General features: G+C 28.4%; 2 protein-coding genes across 4 annotated transcripts in view; one reads left to right on the top strand and one right to left on the bottom strand.

Annotated features, from left to right (window-relative positions):
- The window catches only part of LOC113377989 (leucine-rich repeat-containing protein 24-like), a 573615-nt gene that overhangs the window by 7875 nt on the left and 541515 nt on the right, over positions 1–24225 (top strand). The window lies entirely within an intron of this gene.
- On the bottom strand, positions 21704–23919 carry LOC113376004. The gene is made up of 4 exons (XM_026615937.1): positions 23774–23919; positions 23612–23723; positions 23322–23522; positions 21704–22331 (listed from the first exon to the last, which is right to left on the bottom strand). The coding sequence occupies exons 1-4, from the start codon at positions 23917–23919 to the stop codon at positions 21816–21818; spliced, it is 975 nt and encodes a 324-aa protein (XP_026471722.1). The 3' UTR covers positions 21704–21815.

Raw genomic sequence — 24225 nt, 5'->3', positions numbered from 1 at the left:
TCTAATTAAGTATGATAAAATCACAATTGCTGATTAGCATCTGTCTTTATAATGGATATGCTTTAATGTAAATAGAGATTATAAAATCTTACATATATATTTTATAAATGATCTATTAACGATTGCTATATTTTATATGAATATATTTTTACTTAACAGATAGTAGTATGAAACTTGGTTTTTTACTTGGTTTGTTCAGTTTCCTCATTTTTCTCAGAATTTTTTCAACAAAATGATATGTAATTCAAATTAACATACATTCATTGACTGCTTGTATTTTTTTTACTTTTTCGCTGGCGATATAATCTCATTCTTTGAACAGCTGTAATATTTGTCTTGCCCAAACAATATTTTCCATTTTAATAACTTCAAAGATTTATAGAAACTACGAATAATATAGAAATTATTTCAAATCAATAAACTTACGTTTTATACACGGCACAAATGTTTGTTTTGTTGTTATTTTCAAGGAACAGGGTAAAATATTCTTCTGATTCAGGTATTTTTCATTAAATCAAGATTTGTACTACAATGTAACTTCAAAATGTTTATTTATCTATGTCGATTTTCTTGCTGATATCGGTACGCATACAACGTTGGTGCCGTTACGTATGCAACGACAGATTTCTATTCACATACACGACGACTAATCACAATCGACCCGTATAGAAATGATCTTATCGAGAGCGAATGACGAACAATTCAGGCGTAACGGACTTCCGTTGCATTTGTACGGATTTACACCCTAGTCGCGCCTGAAGAAGTTTTACTTCAATAAATTAATATTTTTAAATGATTTATTTCCTAACAATATACACATACATACACATAAGAAAATATTTATTTTGAAAATTTGTTGAGAACATACAAAAATTGAGACATGTTATAAAATTATATAAATATTTGACATTAAAATCTCTCGACCCATAGTTTAAGAAGCCCTGTGTTAGACGAACAATCGTAGAACATAACCATAGTTGTAAGATGCTACGGAACTTTGCAACAATAAGGTTTCCAGATTAAATTCTGCGTTTCGTACAATTTGCATGGAAGACAAATACTTTATATATATTTTTTTTATTTTCTTATAAATTACATCTGTCTATATTCTATATAGACATTGAGTAATTAATTTGATAAATAACATAGAATTTTAAAAGGAAAACCCAGTGGGTCACCTTTTATTAATGTACTAAATTATGTGTGAATGAAGTTTTGGTATAAAAAATACTTTATATGAACTTTTTTTAATTCAATTAAATCAATTTATAATTTATCATGTTTTTTGTATTTTTTGGTCTCAATATTTTTTTATTTTAATTACAATATTTATTACAACTGTTAAATAATTTAACATCTAGCAATAATAATAAATAACATAAATTTAAATAATTGGTCTCAATATAACACGATAAAAATGATGTGATTCGTTCTAATTCTGATTTTGTTATAGCGCGGTTGCCAAACAACGTGATGGCCGGTTTTCATAGAACGCCCTATGAATTAGTTTGTACGTTAAATCCTAGTTTTCTATAGCGCGGATTCCATGTTACACGATTTACTTGTATATTATATTATTTTCCTGAACTTTTTTTTAATTACAATATTTATTACAACTGTTAAATAATTCAACATCTAGTAATAATAATAAATAATAACATAAATTTGAATAAATAAGAGTACAAAGGATAGAATTTATATTAAAATGATATCCGTAGTACGATGATTTAATGTACAATAAAAGCAAATAATAATAAGAATTAAATTAATAAATAAAATAAATGAAATTTCTGAATAATAAAATAATACTAGAAAAATAATGAACTTGTTTAGAATTTTTCAAATTTCTAGAATTGTACGTTTTTGCCAGTACTGTACAAATATTCTGCGAAATTATTATTTAAAATATATCGGTCTGATTTTCGAAAGCTGGGAACCGGTGTTAAAAATATCCATGTCCGAATATAATATGATGAATGAAATTTGTCGCTTATTAGCACAAAACATACAGTCCGATGGAATATAATACGTTTAATTTTAGTGAATATATATGCAACCGTGATGTTGTGCCTAGAATGACTGGGATACGCTGAATTATTGCGTTATGAGGAATAATATGCGCAGCTGTGGAGTATTTCAAGTGGATAGGTTATTTCATGAATGCAAGATGTGAGAGGGTAGTTTTGGGAATGTTATTTTTTGCTCTAGCATATCATAAAATTTATTATGTGTACCCTACGGTTTCAAAAAGGATAATAATGTACAAGTAAATGCGATCCATTCAACAGATGATTTGGACACGGTGGTTCTGGAAGAAATTACCATGATTAAATTTTGCAAGGAGAATCGAAACAGGATAGTAAAAGATCTATACGTACATTAGAGCATTTCATTTTTTTATATACATATTATTTGAAGAGCGATCGGAACTTGGGGAATCTATGAGCTGTTGTGATGACTTTGAAAAATTAATCAATTATTTCGATTATATAGATGGCAACTTAAACATCCCTTCATCTCCGTGATGAATTTTTCATAATTTTTTTTTCATCCAACTACAACTGCCTGGAAAGGTATTCAGTAATTGTTGTGACTAAGATAATAAATAAGATTTTAAAATGCTACTCCATTGTATTTCAAGTTTGTATAATTAATATAAATATGAAATAATAATAATAAAATAAAATATAATCATAATAAAATTTAACCTGTTGAAAGTGGCATTTTGCCTTAAGGCAAGTTGCAAAAACTTCCCGATAGAAGTAATAATTGTTTAAACAGTTTATTACGAAAATAGTTTTCGCTTCCACTTAAATCTGAACATTGCGATTTTCAATTGAAACACATTTATAATATTTGTAATTATATTAATTATAGTGCATACACACGTGCTTGTATGCCTTAAAATTGTAGCTTATTATTTCAAATTTCAATAAATTTATATGAACTTTATCGCCAAGCTTAAATTTCATTAAAACGGCTGAAATATTTTTTGAAGTAAAACTTCTTTAGGCGCGACTAGGATGTTTATTCGTACAAATGCAACGGAAGTGCGTTACGGCAGATAAGATAAGATAAGAGTCAAGTGCCAATGATTCGTCATCCGCTCTCGATGATATCATTTCTATACGGGTCGATTGTGATTAGTCGTCGTGTATGTGAATAGAGATCTGTCGTTGTATGCGTACCGGCGTCAACGTTGTATGCGTATCGACGATATGTATGTATGCGAAAACAAAAACTTCTTAACGAACTTAAAAATACCACATTTCCAAATATTCATTTTTTCCCGCGCAATTTATTTTCATCAGAATTTTTTACCTCTTGAAAATATTAAAATCGAGGTTCATCCCACGTTACTTCAAATGCCCTAAGCTAGTGAAATTAAATTACACGCATGCTTACTTATTTTAATTGCTTAATTAGTGTTAATGTGATTAAGCGACAAAAATAACATGTCTGGACGAATTAATTATATATTTTACTTCTTCACTTGATGAGTTCAAAATATCGAATACGCTTGGAGAAATAAAATTGAGTATAGTGGCTCTATTAGTACTTGACAGACGAGGGACTTGAACAGTTCGTGCTCATAATGGTTTAGATTCGAATTTCAAATGCTTAAACAAAGTTTGAAACTGTGAACTGGAATCTTGAAATATGATATATTTAACGTGTTGCCATATCGCAAAACAAAAATTGCAATATATTTTGATTTTAGGCACGAACCCATCGCCCGTTTTTTTCAAGTGGCTGCACGACAGGGATTTCGTGTACCTAAATGAGCTTTGTTCCTTTTTGCCTAGGTACAAACATTTGGTTTTTCACTACCCATTTTTCTTATGATAATTTTTTATATGTATTAATTCTCATTTGTATCTTTTTTGAAACCTCGTATTACACTCCACATTCTTTAAAGGACATGTTTCAGTTCCTTCTATACCTAAATGCATATGAGAATACACATAGGAAATATCGATGGAAAAATTCTCTCATTTATTTAAAAACTATTCCCGTATGCTTTTTCGATCAGAGACTGTCGATTTATATTCTAAAGGTGTAGAATTTTAAGAAGAAAAAACCTGTGACAGACGGCTATCGGAATTATATGAACCCTTTGGTTATGGAACTTGTTCGGAAAAAAATATTATATACTGGTTCAAATTTTTTTATTTTGTTTTATATGTTGTTCAAATTCAAATAAATTAAATGTTTAGTGAAAATCGAGTAATGAAATAAATAATATACACATTGTTATCATAAATGTGGTTTTTCTCATTCAACAATTGCGGTTAATAATATAACCTCAGCGTTTAAATAAATATTATATATAGTTTACGTATAACTATTTTTAGCTTATCTTGATAATTTTAATTTAAAATTCATATTTTTTTATATTTTTAATAAATATCATAACCTATACATATTTATTTTATACTATTAAAATTGTTTAATTAAATTACAACTAAGGACTATTGTAATTGTTTGAAAATTCTAATTTAATTTTGAGATTTTGATCGGATTGGGAATACAAACTATGTGAAGGTTAATTTAAATTTTAAATCTTCAGCGAATATTCTAATTCTTTATACATAATCTGTTTCCAGTAAGGCAAATTAAGTATAATAAGGCTGTTCATTAGATACATACCAAACTATTAATATAAAGTCCGCTTGCTTGTTATTTTTTTTACAAAAATTAAGCTAATTTTTGTTAACAGAATTTTTTAGTACAACACTAGTTTTTGTCTAATATTTAATTGTACTATAATTATCTGGTTATATGGGCTATGATATTTTCCAAAAAATCGTTAAAAAAATGAAAAAATAGTTGCACATTAAAGAAAAGTGTTTCTGCAACTTCTCGATCAGACAAAACAGCGTTTCTTTGTTTTATAGAGCAAACAGAGATGCTACAAATCTCATTTACAATTAATTTAGTTCAGATGTTGACATTTTACATAATTAATCAATTTTACAATTAAGGCATTACAAACAAGTTTTCACTGGAAAATGCAATCCGTATAAATTTTTTGAAAGGAGAGATATTACTTTCCAAAACTTAAATTTTGTACTGAATGTTTCTTAATATATCGAGCTAAATCTGCGTAGTGAGTAAATTTATTGCAATTAATCAATAGGATTAAGAAGTGTAGTTAAAAGATAATAAATAAGTGGCATTTTTTATTATTTACGTCTTAAAAAAAATATTTTTAAAAATTATATAATGTACATTTTGTTTGTGGTACATGAGTTTTTTGTTTGTTTGAAAAGATTTATTTATTTAATATATTACATGAAGGAAATGTCATTATTAAATACTAATTTGAAATATTATTGATAATACAAATAAAATAAAATATATAAATTATTGAAAAAAAATCACAAAAACCATATTACAAGGTTAATTTCATGGTACATGAGTATGCTACCTTAGGTATTACACTTTTGTATGTTATTTGAATATAAATTGGATTTAGACATTTTTAAGTACGACCAAAAATTTGCTGATGTTCAGGATAGAATAGGTGCAAATGAAGAAAAGAAAATTAAAAAAAAAAATTAACGGTTGTCTGTCCGAAGGCAGGTCCATGGTGTGAGAGGGACATAAAATTAATGATTCCCTTTCCTTTTCTCGTTTACTCGATTTATTATTGTTAGTATTTTATTTCCATAGTTTCTTTATACTTTCATACGGTTTTCTTCTCAATATTAATATATTCCAATTTTAATATACCTATTGCAATGTATTTTGAAAAGACAATAATATAAAATGTCAGAGAAGACTAAAGAATTATAATCAATTAACTCGATCCAGTAAAATTGCATCTAATAGTAAATACCCACTAGGGAAACTACTAACTATAATTATATTTCATTAATGTCAATCAAAATAACTCATAGAATATAACTAATGTTCGGACTGTTATTAAAAACAAAGAAAAACTAGTGGTGTGTATAGCATCGTGCTTTAAGGCAAATTGCTGGTACTTTCCGTACCAAAATTAAATTTTATAAAAGAGATTCATATTTTTTTTTAAACTTTGAAAAAATTATTTTTGTAAAATTTTACATATTTAAAAAAAAAGTTTTCTTTTTAAGTATTTTAGATTTTTTTTTCAAAACAATCGTACTGCTTTTGCTGCATAGAGATGAAATATAGAAGCGCGTCGTCCATAGGACAAACGATTTTATAGGACCCATAGAAATGTAATCAAAATTGATACATATTATTGAAAGTTGACCGCCAAATGGCATTTTTTTTTACTTTTTTACTAGATCTCCGAAACTGCTAGACCTGTCTTCCCAAAAATTTAATCTTGTCAATACAAGAAAATGTTTTTTGAATTGTTAAAATCGGACGATCCGTTTTTGAAAAACTGAGTTACCGTTTATGGCACTTTTTGCCCCGTATCTTCGGAACGGTTAGACCTGTCTTTTCCAAAAATAAAAATATCAGTTATTAAAAGTGACATTTTCTTACTTCTTTTATCAAGAATATCTGTCTGTTCAATGGTCAAGCTAAACAAATTTTGGTGAAGCTTTAAATACAAGAACAAAAACAAACATTTTAAATGTTAAAGGAGGATGGTATAAAAGGTTGGGAAACGCTCAGGTCTAACCCATATCATCGGAAAATCGTTTCAAAAACAAATTCAATTAAATTCTCATATCGTGTTATGCATAAGCCCTAAGCATCCTAGGATGTGTTAGTTGTGGGTCCATTGTTACTTGGGGCAACAGTAGATGCATGTGTGGGCGAACGCTTTGTTACATCCTCCAAATCTGTTCTATACGGCCACTGCACTCCATACAAACTGAATCATATAATACATAGTCCTGTGTTCCATTCTCTACGTTTTGATTTGTTTTGTCTGATAATAAATACATTTGAAGCTAATTTGCGGTTCTGCAATAAATCGGAGCAATGACTTCTCGACCTTTCGACGGCGTTACACCTCGATAGTAATAATAGGTGTGCTTCCCGAAGGGATATGCATAATATATTCTGAAACCCAATTATAAAATATTAGCTTTTTATTTATTACAAATTTTTTTTAGCTATTTTCTGTACAAACTTTCTGTATTCTGTACATCTGCAAACGATTTCTTCGTCTGTTTTGAAGTATTGACCTGTATAAAACTGGCGAATTTGTTGGTAGAGCAGAAAGTATATAACACATATAGGTCATTCAATCACCTAAATTTAAAAAAAAATTAGCTGTAAGTGGAATTCTGTCTTAAGGCAATTAAGGCATCGTGCCTTAAGGCAAATTGCTGGAACTTCCTGTACCAATTAATTATTATTAGTAAACAAAATTTATACTCATTGTTAAAATCTCTATAAAATATCATATAATTTGATGTGCATATGTCTAATGATCATTTTTGACCGCCAAATGGCATTTTTTTTTACTTTTTTCGTTAGATCTCCGAAACCGCTAGACCTGCCCTTATGAAAATTTGATCAATTCTTTATCTTGTCAATACAAGTAAAATGTTTTTTGAATTATTAAAATCAGACGCTCCGTTCTCTTAAAAACTGAGGTACCGTTTTTGGCACTTTTTGCCCCATATCTTCGGAACGGCTAGACCTGCCTTCGCCAAAAACTAATCAGCACGTCTCCTTATCAATACGAATCGAATGTTTTTTGAATTATTCAAATTACTTTATCCGTGTTCCTTAAATCGTCGACGAAAATTTGTATCCACACACACATACATACACGCGCGCACACACACACACACACATACATGCATTTTTTCTAAGGTATGCCAAAATATTCAGAAACCTCTGAAACGTAAAGATATATAAAAATTTTCGTTTTCGATTTTTTTGCGATTACTATAACTTACCCTACGGGAAGTTAATTAAACTCAAGAATTACGTTTTATTTATTCACTATTTTTATTTTTTCTACATTTTATGAGGTCAACTTTTTTAATGATTATATTAAACAAACTCTTGTGTGTACATTAGGGTGGTCCTTAATATGGATATTTTCACATTTTATTGCTCCCAGGGGCCTAAATGCTTCCAAATTGATAAAAAAAAAATCTCCAAAAGTTTTAGCTTTTAATATTTACTTTTGGATAGTGCGCAGTTCAATCAAAGCTTCGTATGGAAATAGCATGAAAAAAAAATTCGAAAATTTTAAAAATGTTTTTTAGGTATAACTTAGCGATTAGAAATCGAATGCCAATTCATTTACTGGGAACCTATGGGTATTCATCAAAATATGTTTTTGTTAGATGGAACTTTTTTTTTATTGCTAATATAAATTACATTCTGTTTCATATTAAACATTTAATAATTGGAATTACCCATTTAATTCTAATGGGTTGTAAAAGACTACTTTGTAGGAGATCTTGTGACTCTTCAAAAACAGATAGAGCAGCATAATAAAGTATAATGAAATTAATAATTATTATTCAGTTAACTCAAGTCTGAATTTTAAGCCTGAAATAAAGCCTAAATTTCGAAAGGTTTTTTTTTAAATTGTTTAGACCGTTTACATAGATTTTTTTGCATGTTTACAATTTTTTCAATACAAATAACAATTTGTTTTATATTAAACATTTATAAAATACCATACGTAATCGAATATTCTAGTAATTCTATATATATATATATATATATATATATATATATATATATACTTCTCTTAACTTTAATTTAAACTAGCTCTTTTAACCCTTTTCACTCGGATGCCGCCGCTTAGGCAACAAAATATATATAAATCTCGCAATTCGCGAGTGGAAAGGGTTAAGTCTAAAACGGTGGATTTGGAACTTAATAGCATTGTTTGAAACATATCTATTATTTTAAATTGATATTTGTATGATTTGCTTTGATTTTTATTTGTTTTCTCGATGCTTATAATTATTTACAGATAATAATTTTTATCATGCTTTTTTTCCTACGATGTACATAGAATTTAATTTGGAAATATTAAAAATTATTTAAAATGATAGTAGTATGTAAATGTTAGTGCAAAGTCAAAAATCGCGACTTCATTTAGAGAATGGCATATAATGTGAAATATAATTATTTTTTTTATTCCATTTTTTTGTCGATCAAAATTACAAGACAAATTTGTGGAGAATAATTTAATTGTAGAAGATATTTTTGTTACAAAGTTTACTACATAAACGGTCTGAATTATTTTCATCATTTTGACTAATTTGGTTCTTCATTATTTGTACATCGTTTTATTTGTCATCTATTGTAAATTCTAAATTTCAGATCTGAAATCTTAGAATGTGTATTACTTTAAAAAAATATAAGAAAAATTTAATTTTCATGAAAAGTTCACAAACCTAAATTATGTAGACCTATAGAACTTAATATAAGAAAAGTGCGTTTTGTTTGGAACGAGATTATATAGTATACTACACTTACTATATAGTTTTAATACATATCTGTAATCTAAAAATATTATTTTTAGTTAAGGTAGTCTTTCCAAGCAAGAAATTAAAAAATTTCTGCAAAAAGTTTCTTTGAGTGTCTCACTGTTTATTTTGTGATAATGTTAAAGTTTTAACTAGAACATATGTGAAAACTATATGAAAAGTAGAGCACACACTGTAACTTTTATAAATTATGTTATAGTGCACTTTAAACATACTCCCATTCCTCATAATATAAATTATATATATATATATATATATATATATATATATATATATATATACTGCGAAACCTTCAGTGAACCGTTGAATCTTCCATTTTTTTAAAGATAGATTCAGGTACGCAAGAGTTTTTATTTCAATTTTATTCTTTTCTATAAATTACTCAAACTATAGCAAAAGAAAATCACTGGTAGAACTTATCTAGAAATCTCACAGATTTATGACATTTATCTTTCCCTTGACATATTCATCACAAATGCATCGTTAGACACATATTAACTGAATCATCAATTTTGAGATTTTTAGTTCCAAAGTTCAGATATTATGAGCGGTATAAATGATTTTTATTATCTCGGTCCTTTTCAAGTTCAGGCATTTCTGAAGACTAAACTTTCCTTATAAAACACAAGAAAAAACAAGCTGTCCTTAAAAAAAGTTTCGCCTTACAATTTTTTAATGTTGCCGCAGATTATATGCCCCTGTTTTTGCCCTGGCTACCCACTCTCGTTTCTAATACATATTTTCTAAATGACATTCATACCATACCGTCGTCGGATCTTCGTGAGGCTGATATAATGTAGGTACATTCTGTGTATATATATAAATATATATATAAAAAATGAAAAAGACTAATATATCGAGATTAATATCTTGGATGAATGTTTCCTTAAGCTGTTGTCACAAGCGGGAAGTGCTATTGATGGTGTTTTTGGATAATCATAATTTATATCTTGTCTGTGCTACACTGATAAACTTGAAGTACATTTTTAATTAGATCTTCGATAGTTTTGCATTAATCTTTGGCTTTTTACAAAAAAAAACATTTTTAAGGGAGTTACTACTAATTCTCTAGATTATTCAATATGTAATTAAGGGGGGCGATACATGTAATCGCCTTAATTTTTACCATTTTTGAGGACTTTTTAAACTGGGAAGGAATGATTAATCTTTTTGAACTTTTTTAGGGTTTTTATTATATATTAAAATACACAAAAATTTTTTTTAATTTTTTTTTTTAAATGCTGCCGTAAAAATAAATCTGCCAAGACCCTCTCGGAAAACGCCATCAATTTGCGGGCGTTCTCACTTTTCGTACGGTGATCTGATTTAAAAAATAGTTTGTACGTGTTCATAAACATATATCTTCTAGTTAAACCAAAAAAAATTAAAAAAGTCACAAATCGTAAATTGGCACACCTTAGAAAAAAAAAGTTCGATTTTTCACCTTTTTTTCAATGGTTTTTTGTAAAGGGTTAATTTTGAACATTTTTTGGAATGTTTGAGGTTTATAGAATTACTAGTTAAGTAAATAGATGTGCTAAACAATTTCATTGGAATCGGTTGAGAACTTTTTGAGTTATCGCGCCCGCAAATTTCAAAATGTCGTTTTGAGAAAACGCGTTTAAAGTTTTGACACATAGAACAGATAAGAGTTGAGGCGTGGCACTTAATGAGTTTTTATTGTATAAAAATGATTAATTTTGTTTTGAATATTTACAGGCATATTTTTGAGATGTTATTGTAACGATTTATGAAAAAAAAAAATCGATTTTTTTTCTTGTTACATGTATCGCCCCCCTTAACAATGTGTATCTAAAATTCACCATAACTTCAGTTATAATATTGCTCCAGTCTAGTAGATAAGAATAGCTCACCAGGGGTTGAAAACATCTTTTTAGCTTTTTAGCGAATTTGCCGGCATGGTTTGAAAACTGGCACTGATTTTTTTTGCTCATATAGTTGTTGAACAAAAGACTTACAATTAGTAATTACTGACATACTGAAGTGATACCGACATACCCAACTTATTTATTTTTTTTTTATTTTTTTTATTTGTTCCTTTATATATGTTATGAATTTCATTATTGTTACATGCAATTTTGATTGCTAGTTGTTTATAATAAAAAATTTAGTATCCGTATACACAGTTGCATATTTCACAATCATATGTGATTAATAATATGTAGATATTTATCTTAATATTTTATTAAGCTTGATTTTGGCTTAATATTGATGCACTTTGTTTTTTTGTAAAATATAGTTCGAGAACTTGGTTTAATTTAACTAAAATAAGATGAACTGTTTTGATTTAAAGAAAATGAAAATGACGAATAAATAGAGCAAATGATATATTTTTTCTTAATTTATTGTTATATAATAGGCCTACAATTATGTTAAAAATTAGGAAAATGAATGAACGTTCTTTTAATAGTTGAGTGTGTTTCGAAATAATCAGTTACATCGATTACTGTAAGTTGTAATTAGGTTACTAATTTTCAAATAATTAAATTTTATGTAGAACTGTCGATAAAAGAAAAACGCCTTTTAATTAGTCTAAAGTTGCAAATAGATGTTTTTTTCCAAAATATATATAAACAACTATGTGGTCAAGGCTCATAAGAAATTATTGCAAATTTTTGGAAATAATTTGATAATAGGTTGACAATTATGTTTTAACTTTTAATGACTATTTTGATTTATTAGCTTTGCAACAATGTTATAATCGAAATATTTTACAAGGTTTCTCTATTTTTTACTTGAACTTTTTTTTCCTTTTTAGAATTGTTCATTGAACGTTCAGTAAAACTCTTGGCTATTATTATAAAAAATAAAGAAATTGACCGCAAAAAATTATATATGCTAGGAAGATTGATCAGATTTCTGCTAAATTCATTGATACATATTGACATACGCATTATACATAATTCTTAATATTTGACCTATATTGACATATTGACCAATATTTTTGGTATCCATGGTCATCGATTTTTAAGAATGCCTTTACTTGAATTGAATTTAAAGTAAACTTTTCAAGTTCAATTTTTAATACTCAATAGTAAAGAAGGGAACTACGTATTTTGCAGTCGTAACGATTTAATAGTTAAGAAAAGTTAATAGTTAAGATAATAGTTTGTTGGCAAAGATTTTATATATTTAATATGTTTATAGATGCTATAGATTCTATATTATATCTATATAAATTAGATAATAAATAACTTCCCGCAGGGTAAGTTATAGTAATCGTAAAAAAATCTTAAATGAAAAAATTTATATCTTTACGTTTCAAAGGCTTTTGATCATTTTGGCATACCTTACAAAAAATGGATGTGCGTGTATATTTGTATGTATGTGCGGATACAAATTTTCGTCGACGATTTCAAGAACAAGGATCAACCGAATTGAATGATTGAAAAAACATTCGATGTCTATTGATAACGTACTGATTAGATACGGGGCAAAAAGTGCCAAAAATGGTAATTCTTTGAGAGAACAGAGCGTCCGATTTGAATGATTGAGAAAAATATTTTATTTACATTGACGAAATGAAGAACTGGTGAAATTTTTGGGATGGCAGGTTTAGCATTTTTGGAAATACAATGAGTAAAGTAAAAAAAATTGATACTTGGCGGTCAAAAATGATTATGAGATATATGAACATCAAATTTTTGGATACTTTATATAGATTTTATTAATAAGTACAAATTTTGTTTGCATTTCTATGGGTTTCGTACCAAGATTCATAATTTTTAACAGTTTTACGTTATTTTAAAATGGCTTTGCAGCGCTATTGCTTCTAAAAAAAATCTAAATCAAAAAAAATTAAAACAAAAAAATCAAATTTTTTAAACAATTCAACTTTTTCAAAAATTCTCAAGAATCTATTTTTTTTTAATTTCTAAAAATTGTAAAGCTTTTAGAAATTACAAACTATGGTACGGGAAGTTCCAGCAATTTTCCTGATGGCACGATGCCATACGCCACTAGCTCAATTATAAAATGTTTATTAAATTAATTTTATATCTATTGTGGTATGTATTGTATTTTATATCTATTTTATATCTATTAATCTTTAAACTAATGTGACATCAGCCTTACGCGTCAAGAATGTTCATAGTTCCAACAAAGCAAGAACCGCTCTGGGGAACACAGGTTGGCAGAATGGAACGTGGCTAAAATAATAAAGGGATATATACGAGATGAAAAAATACAAAAGTCATGTCATTGAAATGAAGAAATGAATCTTCTTTCCTCACGTTCGTTAATGGTCTATTGTGCCCCTCTGACTCATAAGTCGATATGACGATTTGTAGACGTTATCTAGCTAAAATTATCGATAGAATATTTATTATTTCTTACCGAGATACTGACGTTATTCTGTGATTAATTTTATAAAACATTCCAAGCTGGTTTGTCCCGTGGGTAATGGAGTCGGTTTAGGGACGTAAAGTTCAGAGTATTTAACCAGAATTAGTTAAAGGGAATTTGATGATCCGTGGCTGCGAAAACCTGATGAATAAACTATTAGTATAAATTATAGAGCATATTGTGGCTTAACTTATTAATGCTTTGCTAATTTATGATATTACATATTTTATATTGTTACAATCATTAAAACATTTTACACGTTATGCAATACATTTCAGTAATACAATATGACTTAGCAATAGGGATCTGTTTTATTGTTTCTTGTTGTACTATCATTATCAACGTGTCGGATATGATAGAATCAATATTAATAAAATCTCAAGAATATAAATTTCTAGTACAAATGATTTTCGAATTGTAGTTTTCTCGACCAACTTCAATAGTAGAATTAACTTTGAAAAGTTATCCAGCTTTGAAAAGTTTTTTATTGCAGTTGTAATTTTTTATACATACGTTTTTTTTAATTATAAAAAAACATATATATAATTATATTAAAAATATAAATACATTAACTATCTAGTAAAAAAATAAATGCATTATTAAATAGTATTGGAAGTATTTAATATACATTTTACAAATTTTTCTCCTTATCATTTCGGTGTTCATATAGTTTTTCACAGATTATTAACTTCCCGTAGGGTAAGTTATTGTAATCGTCCAAAAATTGAAATTGAAAGTTTTTGCATTTCTTCAAGTTTTGAAGGTTTCTGAACATTTTGGCATACCTTATTATTAAAAAAAATGGATGTGTGTGTATGTATGTATGGATACAATTTTTCGTCCATGTTTTCGGGCGCACGGATCAACTGATTTGAATGGTTAAAAAATATTCGATTCCTATTTATAGCGAAATTAATTAATTTTTGGCAAAGGTCGGTCCAGCCTTTTTGGAGTTACAGAGTAAAGAGTGCAGGAAATAGAAATCCATCCAAAAAACATTCAATTTGTAATAATGGGGAGAAGTGGTGATTAGTTTTTGGAAAAGGCAGCTCCAGCTATCTTTATATTAAAGGCGTATAATTACGAGATCTAAAACTTGAGGTCTGAATGAGTATATAAACTTCGTTTTTTATAGATCTTAAATATTTTATACATTTTTCTTGAATAGAGTTATAACCTTGTCCTTTCCGTGATCTAGTATTTGTCATAACTAATTTGTTTTTTAATTGATCAAAAGCTTTTTAAAAATTTAATATGTAGGATATTGAGAAAAACGCCTTACATTTTTTTTATCAAATATATAAGTTCAGGATTATTGAGTCACTAGTATTTTCATAGCCTTGATTATAATTCTATGAATTAACTGGATTTATAAATTTTCCAATAAAAGTTTATTCGTTTTTATAAAATAAGTTCGACATCGTTATGAACAGTGGAAATAATAAGAAAATTTAAAAAATTATGTTATGTCTAATTAAATATATATAGAAATTTATTCCAACTGAAGTTAGTGGATATTTATAAAACTTAGATTGCCATATTTATGAACATAATAAGTTCATGAAATCAATAAAATAAAATAAAGCTTTACTTCTAAATATGTTTTTTTGACAAAATCTTTAAAAAATCCGTACAAAATATAAGAAAGAAAATAAACAATGAATATTATTTTATATTTGTATAAATTTCCCAACCAAGGCTCTATTTTTTTATCGCCTCAATCATTTCGAACATTTAGCTATCTATGATATCACTATACAATCTTTTAGATGCGTTTTTATAAAGTGAGTTTGCTTTAATTTTATGAATATATATATATATATAATATGAAAACCTAGTTGTAAGAAACTCCTAAGTCGCTCCTAAATGTCGATTCTAAATTTTCATGAATAAGAAAATATGTACTTTTGACAAAATTTATGTTTTTTTTCAAAGTTGATACGGTTATATAAAATTTTACGAACAACGTGAATAATTACAAAATCGAATAGAAATCCATGTCACTTATGAGTAAATTTTCAATCTCTTCTTTCTTAAATTCATTTCTTAAAGTTATAAAAAAATGGGTACACTAATTGTTTTTATTATACTTTACTAAGCCGCAAGAACGTTCATATTATACATCAGTTGTTTCGAGTTTCTCTGTCGATGACTTCTTTACTGGAATGTTTTAAGTTAAATTAGCAATTTGGTAAATTGCCAAAACTACAACGTTCTATGAAATTCTCAGGATTGCATTTAAACTGCAAGCGTTTTAATTATAACTAATATCCGTCTGAGATATTAATTAAATACTTTAACAATTATATAAAATAATACCAAAAGGTGTTAGGTGAATTATGTTATAAATTATTCCAGCAGCAATCGTAACACGTGGAGAGGATTTTTCTCCGTTTGTTATCATAACTTGTTTTCCTACAATCCAAAAGCTCGTTCTGCCTTTTAAAACGAACTCATATATCATCACGAAGCGCAGATTTTATTATTATTTTATATTCGCAAAAAATTATGCGATGTGTCCATTTCAGGATGTACATTTCGTGAAAAATTTAAATATCTAAAGCTGTTGAATATTCAATATGATTTAATGTACGTCACCACACTTGTAAGCCAAGCTTCATTTTTATGATATATATCCTTTATTAGAGGAGTATAAATGTAATTCGTCGGTATATCATAGCATATATATATATATGTTTTAAAAATTAGTTTTTCATGTGTGTTTTATGTATTTTGTTGTCTGGAGTGCTTTGTTCGAACTTAGAGGCATATCGGAATATTTATTTTGGTCTGACATGTTTCAAGAATTGGTTCGAAGCATTGTTCTCTATATTATTTTTTTTACTTTATTTCAATATTTGTGATACCTAGCTAATGTATCACAAATATTTGAATTTGTCTGCTCTCTTACGAAACTCGTTCTTATACGATCAAAAGTTTTTATTTATATTTATTTTTTACCCTGTTTTTTTTGGTTTCGGTGGCATGAAATAATAATCTGGTGTGTCTACATTGCGAAGACTTTTTGTTGTAGGTATAAATATGACAAAAGGAATATTTTGATGGTTAGACATTGAGTTTGTTAAAACGTAAAATTACTATATATAATACAAGCAAAAAGCTTTTTTACAGGCATGCTTCTACATATTAAAAAGATAAATCAAATTACTATTTTAAATAATTTTCATTAGAAATTTTACAATTGACTCATTTATTTATTTATTTATTGTAAAGATTCATTTATTCTCGATAAATCACATAATTTTTTTTTAAATATAAAGAGTACATAAAATGAAGAAAAGTCTAAATAACAATCATATTTATGAAAATAATTACATATTTAACTTAAAAAATTTAGTTAAAAATTAATTATAAGTAACAACCATTTTGATGTGATGTGTGCAATAAAATTCTTTGGTTTTCAACTAAAGAAGAAATGATTATTTTTTGCACATCACTTCTAAATAGGTAGCAGTTATATTTTATTTTTAATTTATATTTTTCTAAATGAAATATGTAATTTTTTTCTCAAATATGTCTGTTAAGATTTTTGTTCGTTCTATGTGGTTTTTATGTGCTTCTGAATAATATTTCAAGAAGGGATCCGAAACGTATGGAAGTCTTTTTAAAAATAGTTTAAAAAACAATTCAGTTTTTTCTTTTTTAAATCTGAATGAATTATCATTATCTACTATCTACCATTTTACAAATTATTATATTGTATATAATGTGTATATTAGGGTGGTCCTTAATATGGACATTTTCGAATCTCCTTGCTCCCAAGGGCTCAAATGGTTTCAAATTGATAAAAAACAATTCTCTGAAAGTTTTAGCTTTTAATATTAACTTTTAGATAGTGCGCAATTCAATCAAACTTCGTATGGAAAGACCATGGACAAAATTTTAAAAATTAAAAAAAAAAATTAGGTATAACTTAGCGATAAATTTTGAATAAAACTCATTCATTTGTTCGCTAAATTATATCTAAAAACCTTGTTAAAATTTTTGAAAAAAATTTTATGCTATTTCCATACAAAACTTTGATTGAATTGCGCACTATCTAAAAACAATATTAAGAGCTAAAACTTTGAGAGAATAGTTTATCAATTTGGAACCATTTGAGCCCTTGGGAGCAAGGAAATTCGAAAATGTCCATATTAAGGACCACTCTAGTGTATATATACAACACTTTTTTTGAAATATACATTCGTACCCGAAAATTAACTGTCACGATAACAAAAATTAATTTATATTTATTACTATATTTCTAATTAATCCAAACAATTAATTTTATTATTGATTTTTTTTATTCTCTGTTTGAAACTGGTATGTTTTGCAAGTATCTTCTAATAAAAAATCTTTTAAATAGTAAGATTTTAGTTACAAAAAATTTAAATAAAATGCTGACATAAAAAGTTACCATTAAGGAAAAGGTTGACATAAAAATCTTCATTGGAATTGAAATAAGAAGGGCTAAATTAGCTACTCTATTAACTAACTATTAAGGTTTATCTTATAATCTTGCAGATAAATCGATTCAATATGAGTAATTTAAGAAGTGAATGAAATAATTTGATTCTAAACACAAAGCTATATTATTAGAGATATCTCAACCGATAGATAGAAGTCGTCATTTATCATCGATTATGTTGATAGTAAATGAAATAAAAAAAAATTGAAATTCTAAACACCGGTCCTAAAATCATAATCTTCCCATATGTGTTTCTATTGAATATAAATTTCCTCGAAATTCTTCCTAGCTATCCGTGTAAAAAATACTTCACCATAAAGTATACATTTTTTGTCACAGAATGATCTGGTTAAAAAAGAAGCCAGTAGAGTGGCACTGTATCGTTTCAACACGAAAAGAGTATCATTTTTTTTCGTAACTCAATTATTTTATGTGCGATCTCATAAAATATTGATACCTTTAGCTATATATATATATATATATATATATATATATATATATATATATATATATATATATATAACATGGCCATGGTGTATATATCCATCTCATCATTATTGTCGTACTTCAAAAGCGCTTTTCGCGTGTTTGTATCATCACAAACTCATCCAGGATGATCGGACCTGATCCGCATTCTATACATCTATAGTGTAACAGATGATGATGGATATTTTCTTCAGTTTTTATTTATTTCTTCTGTATGAATTGCAATATGTCTATATTTCATGAGGACATATAGTTATTGTTTCGTTACAGAAATTATACCAAGATTATTATTGGTTTTGGCAATTGATATAGCAAAAATCTAATAAATTGTGTGAACCTGTAATTTTGTAAAATTGCATTAAAGTACTTTATATTCATGTTTTTCATAAAAGAAATTATAAAGAAAAAAATAAAAAAATTAAAGCATCTATAATTACGAAGAAATGCCAGTGGCTAGACTGCTTTATATATATTTATGTATTTTTTTAATACGAACTAATTTGTATCTTCCATGATCGCATTGTTATTCAATTTTACAGATAACTATTCAAAAAGTAACCAACTGACTCTCCTTACTTAAAACTAGTATTTTAACTAGTTTAATTAGACTTAACATTTTGCAATTACATTTTGAAAATTAATTTTATATTTTTTACTACAATTTACCTTTCACTTAAAATATACTTTGTATTATAGGAATATATTTATACTATATCATTCTAATATCATTTCCGTGCATTTAATCTCTTATTTATTCCTACTACTGTTAGCACTAACTATTAAAAACATATCGCAATTTTTTTAAACTTTCATTTTTGACAGTAATATTATTTTTGCTTGAAAACGCCTTTTTGAACTACATTTACCAGTAGAGATGGATATTACTACTGCTTGATATCAAGTTGCACATAATGTGGAACTTGAAATTAATAGAGAAATCTTCATATTGCACATCAGTTTTTATTGGTGTGATCAATTTTTCCCAACGTTTGTTACGATTTTGATATATGTAGGGATTTTCATTGACTTTATATAAATTTTGCGACCTATATTAAATTATTTGCTAATATAATATATGGTCGACTGGCATGAAAAAGGTACCGAGTTCCTATTCCAGTAATTTGTATAAAAAACTAATTGATAATACTAAATACGTTTAACTATTTTACTCAAAATAAAAATTTCTGATATAGAAATATATAATGATAATAAAAAAAAAATAACAAAAAATTGGTTGAACTTAAAATAGCAAAAATTGGATGTAAATTCAATAGAAGAAGTGTACGTGAATAGAATAGGTAGGTAGATAGAATAGGTTACATAATAACTTTTAAAATAACGGCGACTAAATTTTGAATTTTGATTTCATTTTGAAAATCAAGTTTATTATTCTAAGCTTAGATTTTCTGTCGAAAACATAACTTTTTCTTCGGAAAGTTATTAATCCTTCCCACTCGCTAATTGCGAGATTAGTTGTATTTTGCGGCGGCATCCGAGTGGAAAGGGTTAATATTAGTAACAATGTAATAATAATAATAATCAAAGTAATTTCGTTTACAGTGCAATAACCGCTTTGGAACAACAAGGCTTCGAGTTAAAATTTCGTGCTACGTACAATCTGATATTAAGCAGTATTGATATCAGTTTTACTTGAAATTATAGGTTTAATAATGTTTCCAAGTGAAAATAGCTTTTCGGAACATTGCTGCAATATATTGCATCACATTTTAGTATTATCTATAAATTCCATTAAAACAAAATAGTCCTATTAATTTTTTTTTATTTTTAATAGAGCTAGTTAGTAGAATATATTATATAAATTGCAACAGCGCCTAGAACACTGAGAATAGCTCTCATCGCTGCTCAAAAAAGAAAATAATCTAGCAGTAAGTTTCTACAATATAATATGAGGCTAAACGACTTAAAGCCCATATAATAAAATGAAAAGTAATTATACTATTACAATGCAATCATTTACTCTTTATAATTTATTTATTGATCAGTAAAATCGAATTGCAACATATTTGCCTGCACTCAATTCGACCGCGAAACGCGTTGTTGCCTGATTTCGTCGAAATTGAATTGTTGCATTAGCTACCCATACACTTGCGTTCTTTCATGCAGTTCTTTCCGTTGACGGTTTTTCCTGTCAGATTACCAAAGGGAAAAAAATCTGTTGATCACCCACTAACACAAACTGTTTCCTACCATCTTTCTTGTCGTATTTTCCTGTTAGACTTGTCATCTCACATTCATGAGGAAAATAATCCTGTTACAGCACACTAACGTAAAATATATTTTCTGCAATCTTTCTTCCTAAAAGTGGATCTGTACGGAAAGCATGCTGGTTAGTGTGTAAATTTATCATTTTTAGACACATCTATCCTGACGATCGATCACTTTACTTTTGACAAAAGGATTTTGCTAATTGTGAAACGATAAATTTACAGAGTGTATAGTGCTGAGTACTAGTGCGGTTATATAAAAAAATATTAAATAATTTTCTATTTTGCATTATTATTATTTATGGAAAGAAGACGAAGAATTATTGCTATCACATGTGCTGGGTTAGTAAGTGAAGGCTTCGTTTTTAAGCAACAAAGAAAAAAGAAAAGACGTGCCTGGTCCAAAACATGGTTACTGCAACGAGCGAAATACGGCGATATGAAGCTTTTGAAAGAACTAAAAAGGAATGAACCCGACGATTTTAAAAATTATCTAAGGATGAGTGCAGACGTGTTTGACAAGTTGTTGAAATTAGTTGGCCCATATATACAAAAACAAAATACTCAAATGAGAGATAGTATACCAGCAGAAGAGCGACTTATTGTAACGTTAAGATTCTTAGCTACTGGAAGAAGCTAAGAATGTTCAAAATTCAGTAGTGGCATTTCTCCACAATCATTAGGTAGCATAATTCCCGAAATATGTAGAGTCATCTATGAAGTTCTGCAAAAGGAATATATGAAAGTAAGTACAATACCTTGTGCAAAAAGTCCTCTCTTTATTTTAACAAATACAAATAAACTAAAAAACTCATCCTAATTATAACAAGAAAACGTAAAAAAATTATATAATTGTTATTCACGACCTGCTGAGGAAAAATAAGCTCGCAAACCTTCCATAGGGCTAACATTTTCAGCAGGAGTAGATTCCGCTGTGGAATAATTGTTTGATAGGGAAGGAGACGGAAAGGAATTAGACGCTAATGAGGAATGGGCCGAGGACCCTGGCGACACATGAGAAAAATTATTAGAAGGATAAAGTCCTACATTACTGTAGGTTACATCTACGAATTCATTCAATTGACCCATTATTGCCTTATTAAGTACTTTAGTTAGCAATGCTTCAGCATACATCTTTTGTTCTGGGTTTACGACTTTTTCCAATTTTGCACTTATGTATTGACCCAGGGCATCATTTTCTGTTGGTTTGGAGTTTAGTGCCTCAGTACACTTTGCAAGAAATAATTTCCGCTCCCTGTCTTCACAGATTTTTTTGTTTTGTGCAGGGCTATGACCGTCTGCATTCCTATATTTCTTGTTGTTGGTGTTAATATTAGTATTAACCACTGACTCTGCATTATGTGCTATTCCCTAAAAAATATTTATATGTTACATACTTCGAATATAAGTTTTTACTTTTTTAACACATATAACTTTATTTTTAGTTTCCTACTACTACAGCAGAATGGAAGAAGATTGCGGAAGATTTTGATACCCGTTGGCAATTTCCTAACTGTGGCGGAGCAATGGATGGCAAACATATTAGAATCGCATGTCCGCCAAACACAGGAGCACTTTACTACAATTATAAAAATTTTTATAGAATTGTGTTGATGGCATTAGTAAATGCAAATTACGAGTTTGTTTATGCTGATGTCGGAAAAAATGGAAGAAATTCAGATGGTGGTATTTTGGAATACACTAAGTTTTATGACAAACTTATCAACGATCAGTTAAATATACCACAAATAGTAGATAACATCGAGCATCTCAACTTCGTTTTTGTGGGAGATGAGGCGTTTGCCTTGCATTCACATATTTGAAGCCATTTAGTCAAGTGGAATTGACCTATGAAAAACGAATTTTTAATTACCGATTATCCAGGGCTAGAAATGTTGTTGAGAATGTTTTTGGAATTGTTGCTTCTCGATTCAGAGTGCTTCATACCGCAATTGCCTTGAAACCGGAAAACACAACATTAGTTATAATGGCAATTTGTGCTCTGCATAATTTTTTGCGGCGCAACAGTGCATCATATTTCAGTCAGAAAAGTGTGGACTCGGAAGATAAAAGCTCTCATGAACTACGCAAAGATGGGGATTGGCGAACTGATACTGGTGACTTTTATGGACTGCAGAATTTAACTCGTAATATGACTTTGGAGGCAAAACGCAGCCGCGATAGATACCTTTATTACTTCAACGGTGATGGTAGTGTTCCTTGGCAACATGCAATGGTGGCAAAAGGGAAAGCATAATCAAGAAATATATTGGTTTATGAGTAGAAATTTATAATAAGATTTTTCAATTACCTATCTAATTTTGTAATAAAAATGAATGATAAAATGATTGTAATGAATACTTCGTTGGTTTCATTGCCTTCGTTGGGCTCGTCTATTTCCTCCACAGGTTCTTGAAATGGGCTATTTGTTGACTCATTGATGTTGTCACAACTACTGGTTGGTAGTTCATGATCTACTAAAAACATCAATAACTTGAAATACCACAAATGTGATTTATAAAGTTCGTCAACACCTCTGCCTGATCGCTTTGACTTTTCGACCTTTAAATAATATTAAACTATTTACTATTTTGCACCCTTTGGGACAGCTATCTATGTATAACTACGAGTATTAACAAGTGTATACTTGCCTTTTTAAATTCTTTGCGGAAGGATCCTCTAATTGATTGAATTTTTTGTTTTACTGTTTTGTGGTCAGCATGTGAATCGTACTTTCTCAAATCTTTAGCAATTCCAAGTAGCCTTTATTTTTTAAATTACGGTTTTGGTATAGTTCTTTATTCTGTATCTGCCACAAAGCTGGATGAGCTCTATAAGTCTCAATAAATTCTTTCAAAATCCCTTTTGGGACATTTCTTATGTCACCTTTTTCACTTTTCTCTTCACAATCATCATCGTTCAGTTCGGTTACTTGAGTCAATCTCAATTCTTCCTCCATATTAATATTAATATTATTTATTATTCACAAAAAAACAATAATATTATTATTGCACAAGAACAACCCGTGTCCAACCACGCAACAAGAAAGAACAACGCGACTACATAACCTGCGCGAAAACTACGTGCCCACTAACTATGTCTTGGGCAGGAACGTCGGGACATCCCCGAAAGAAATTAGTAATGCTGGAGCGTCATGTCACGCTTCACTAACACACAAATCTTTCCTTCGGGAATCCCCTTTCCGTCAGGAATAACGGTTTTCCTAGAGGAAAGAACGCTAGTGTATGGGTAGCTATTTGTAAAA

The sequence above is a fragment of the Ctenocephalides felis genome, unplaced genomic scaffold (genome assembly GCF_003426905.1).
Source record: "Ctenocephalides felis isolate EL2017-DRISC unplaced genomic scaffold, ASM342690v1 CF-g0.4_SCAFFOLD_01886, whole genome shotgun sequence".
NCBI classification, from domain to species: domain Eukaryota; kingdom Metazoa; phylum Arthropoda; class Insecta; order Siphonaptera; family Pulicidae; genus Ctenocephalides; species Ctenocephalides felis.
Note: the sequence above shows the minus strand (reverse complement) of the source record. Positions and strands in the feature narration are given on the sequence as shown.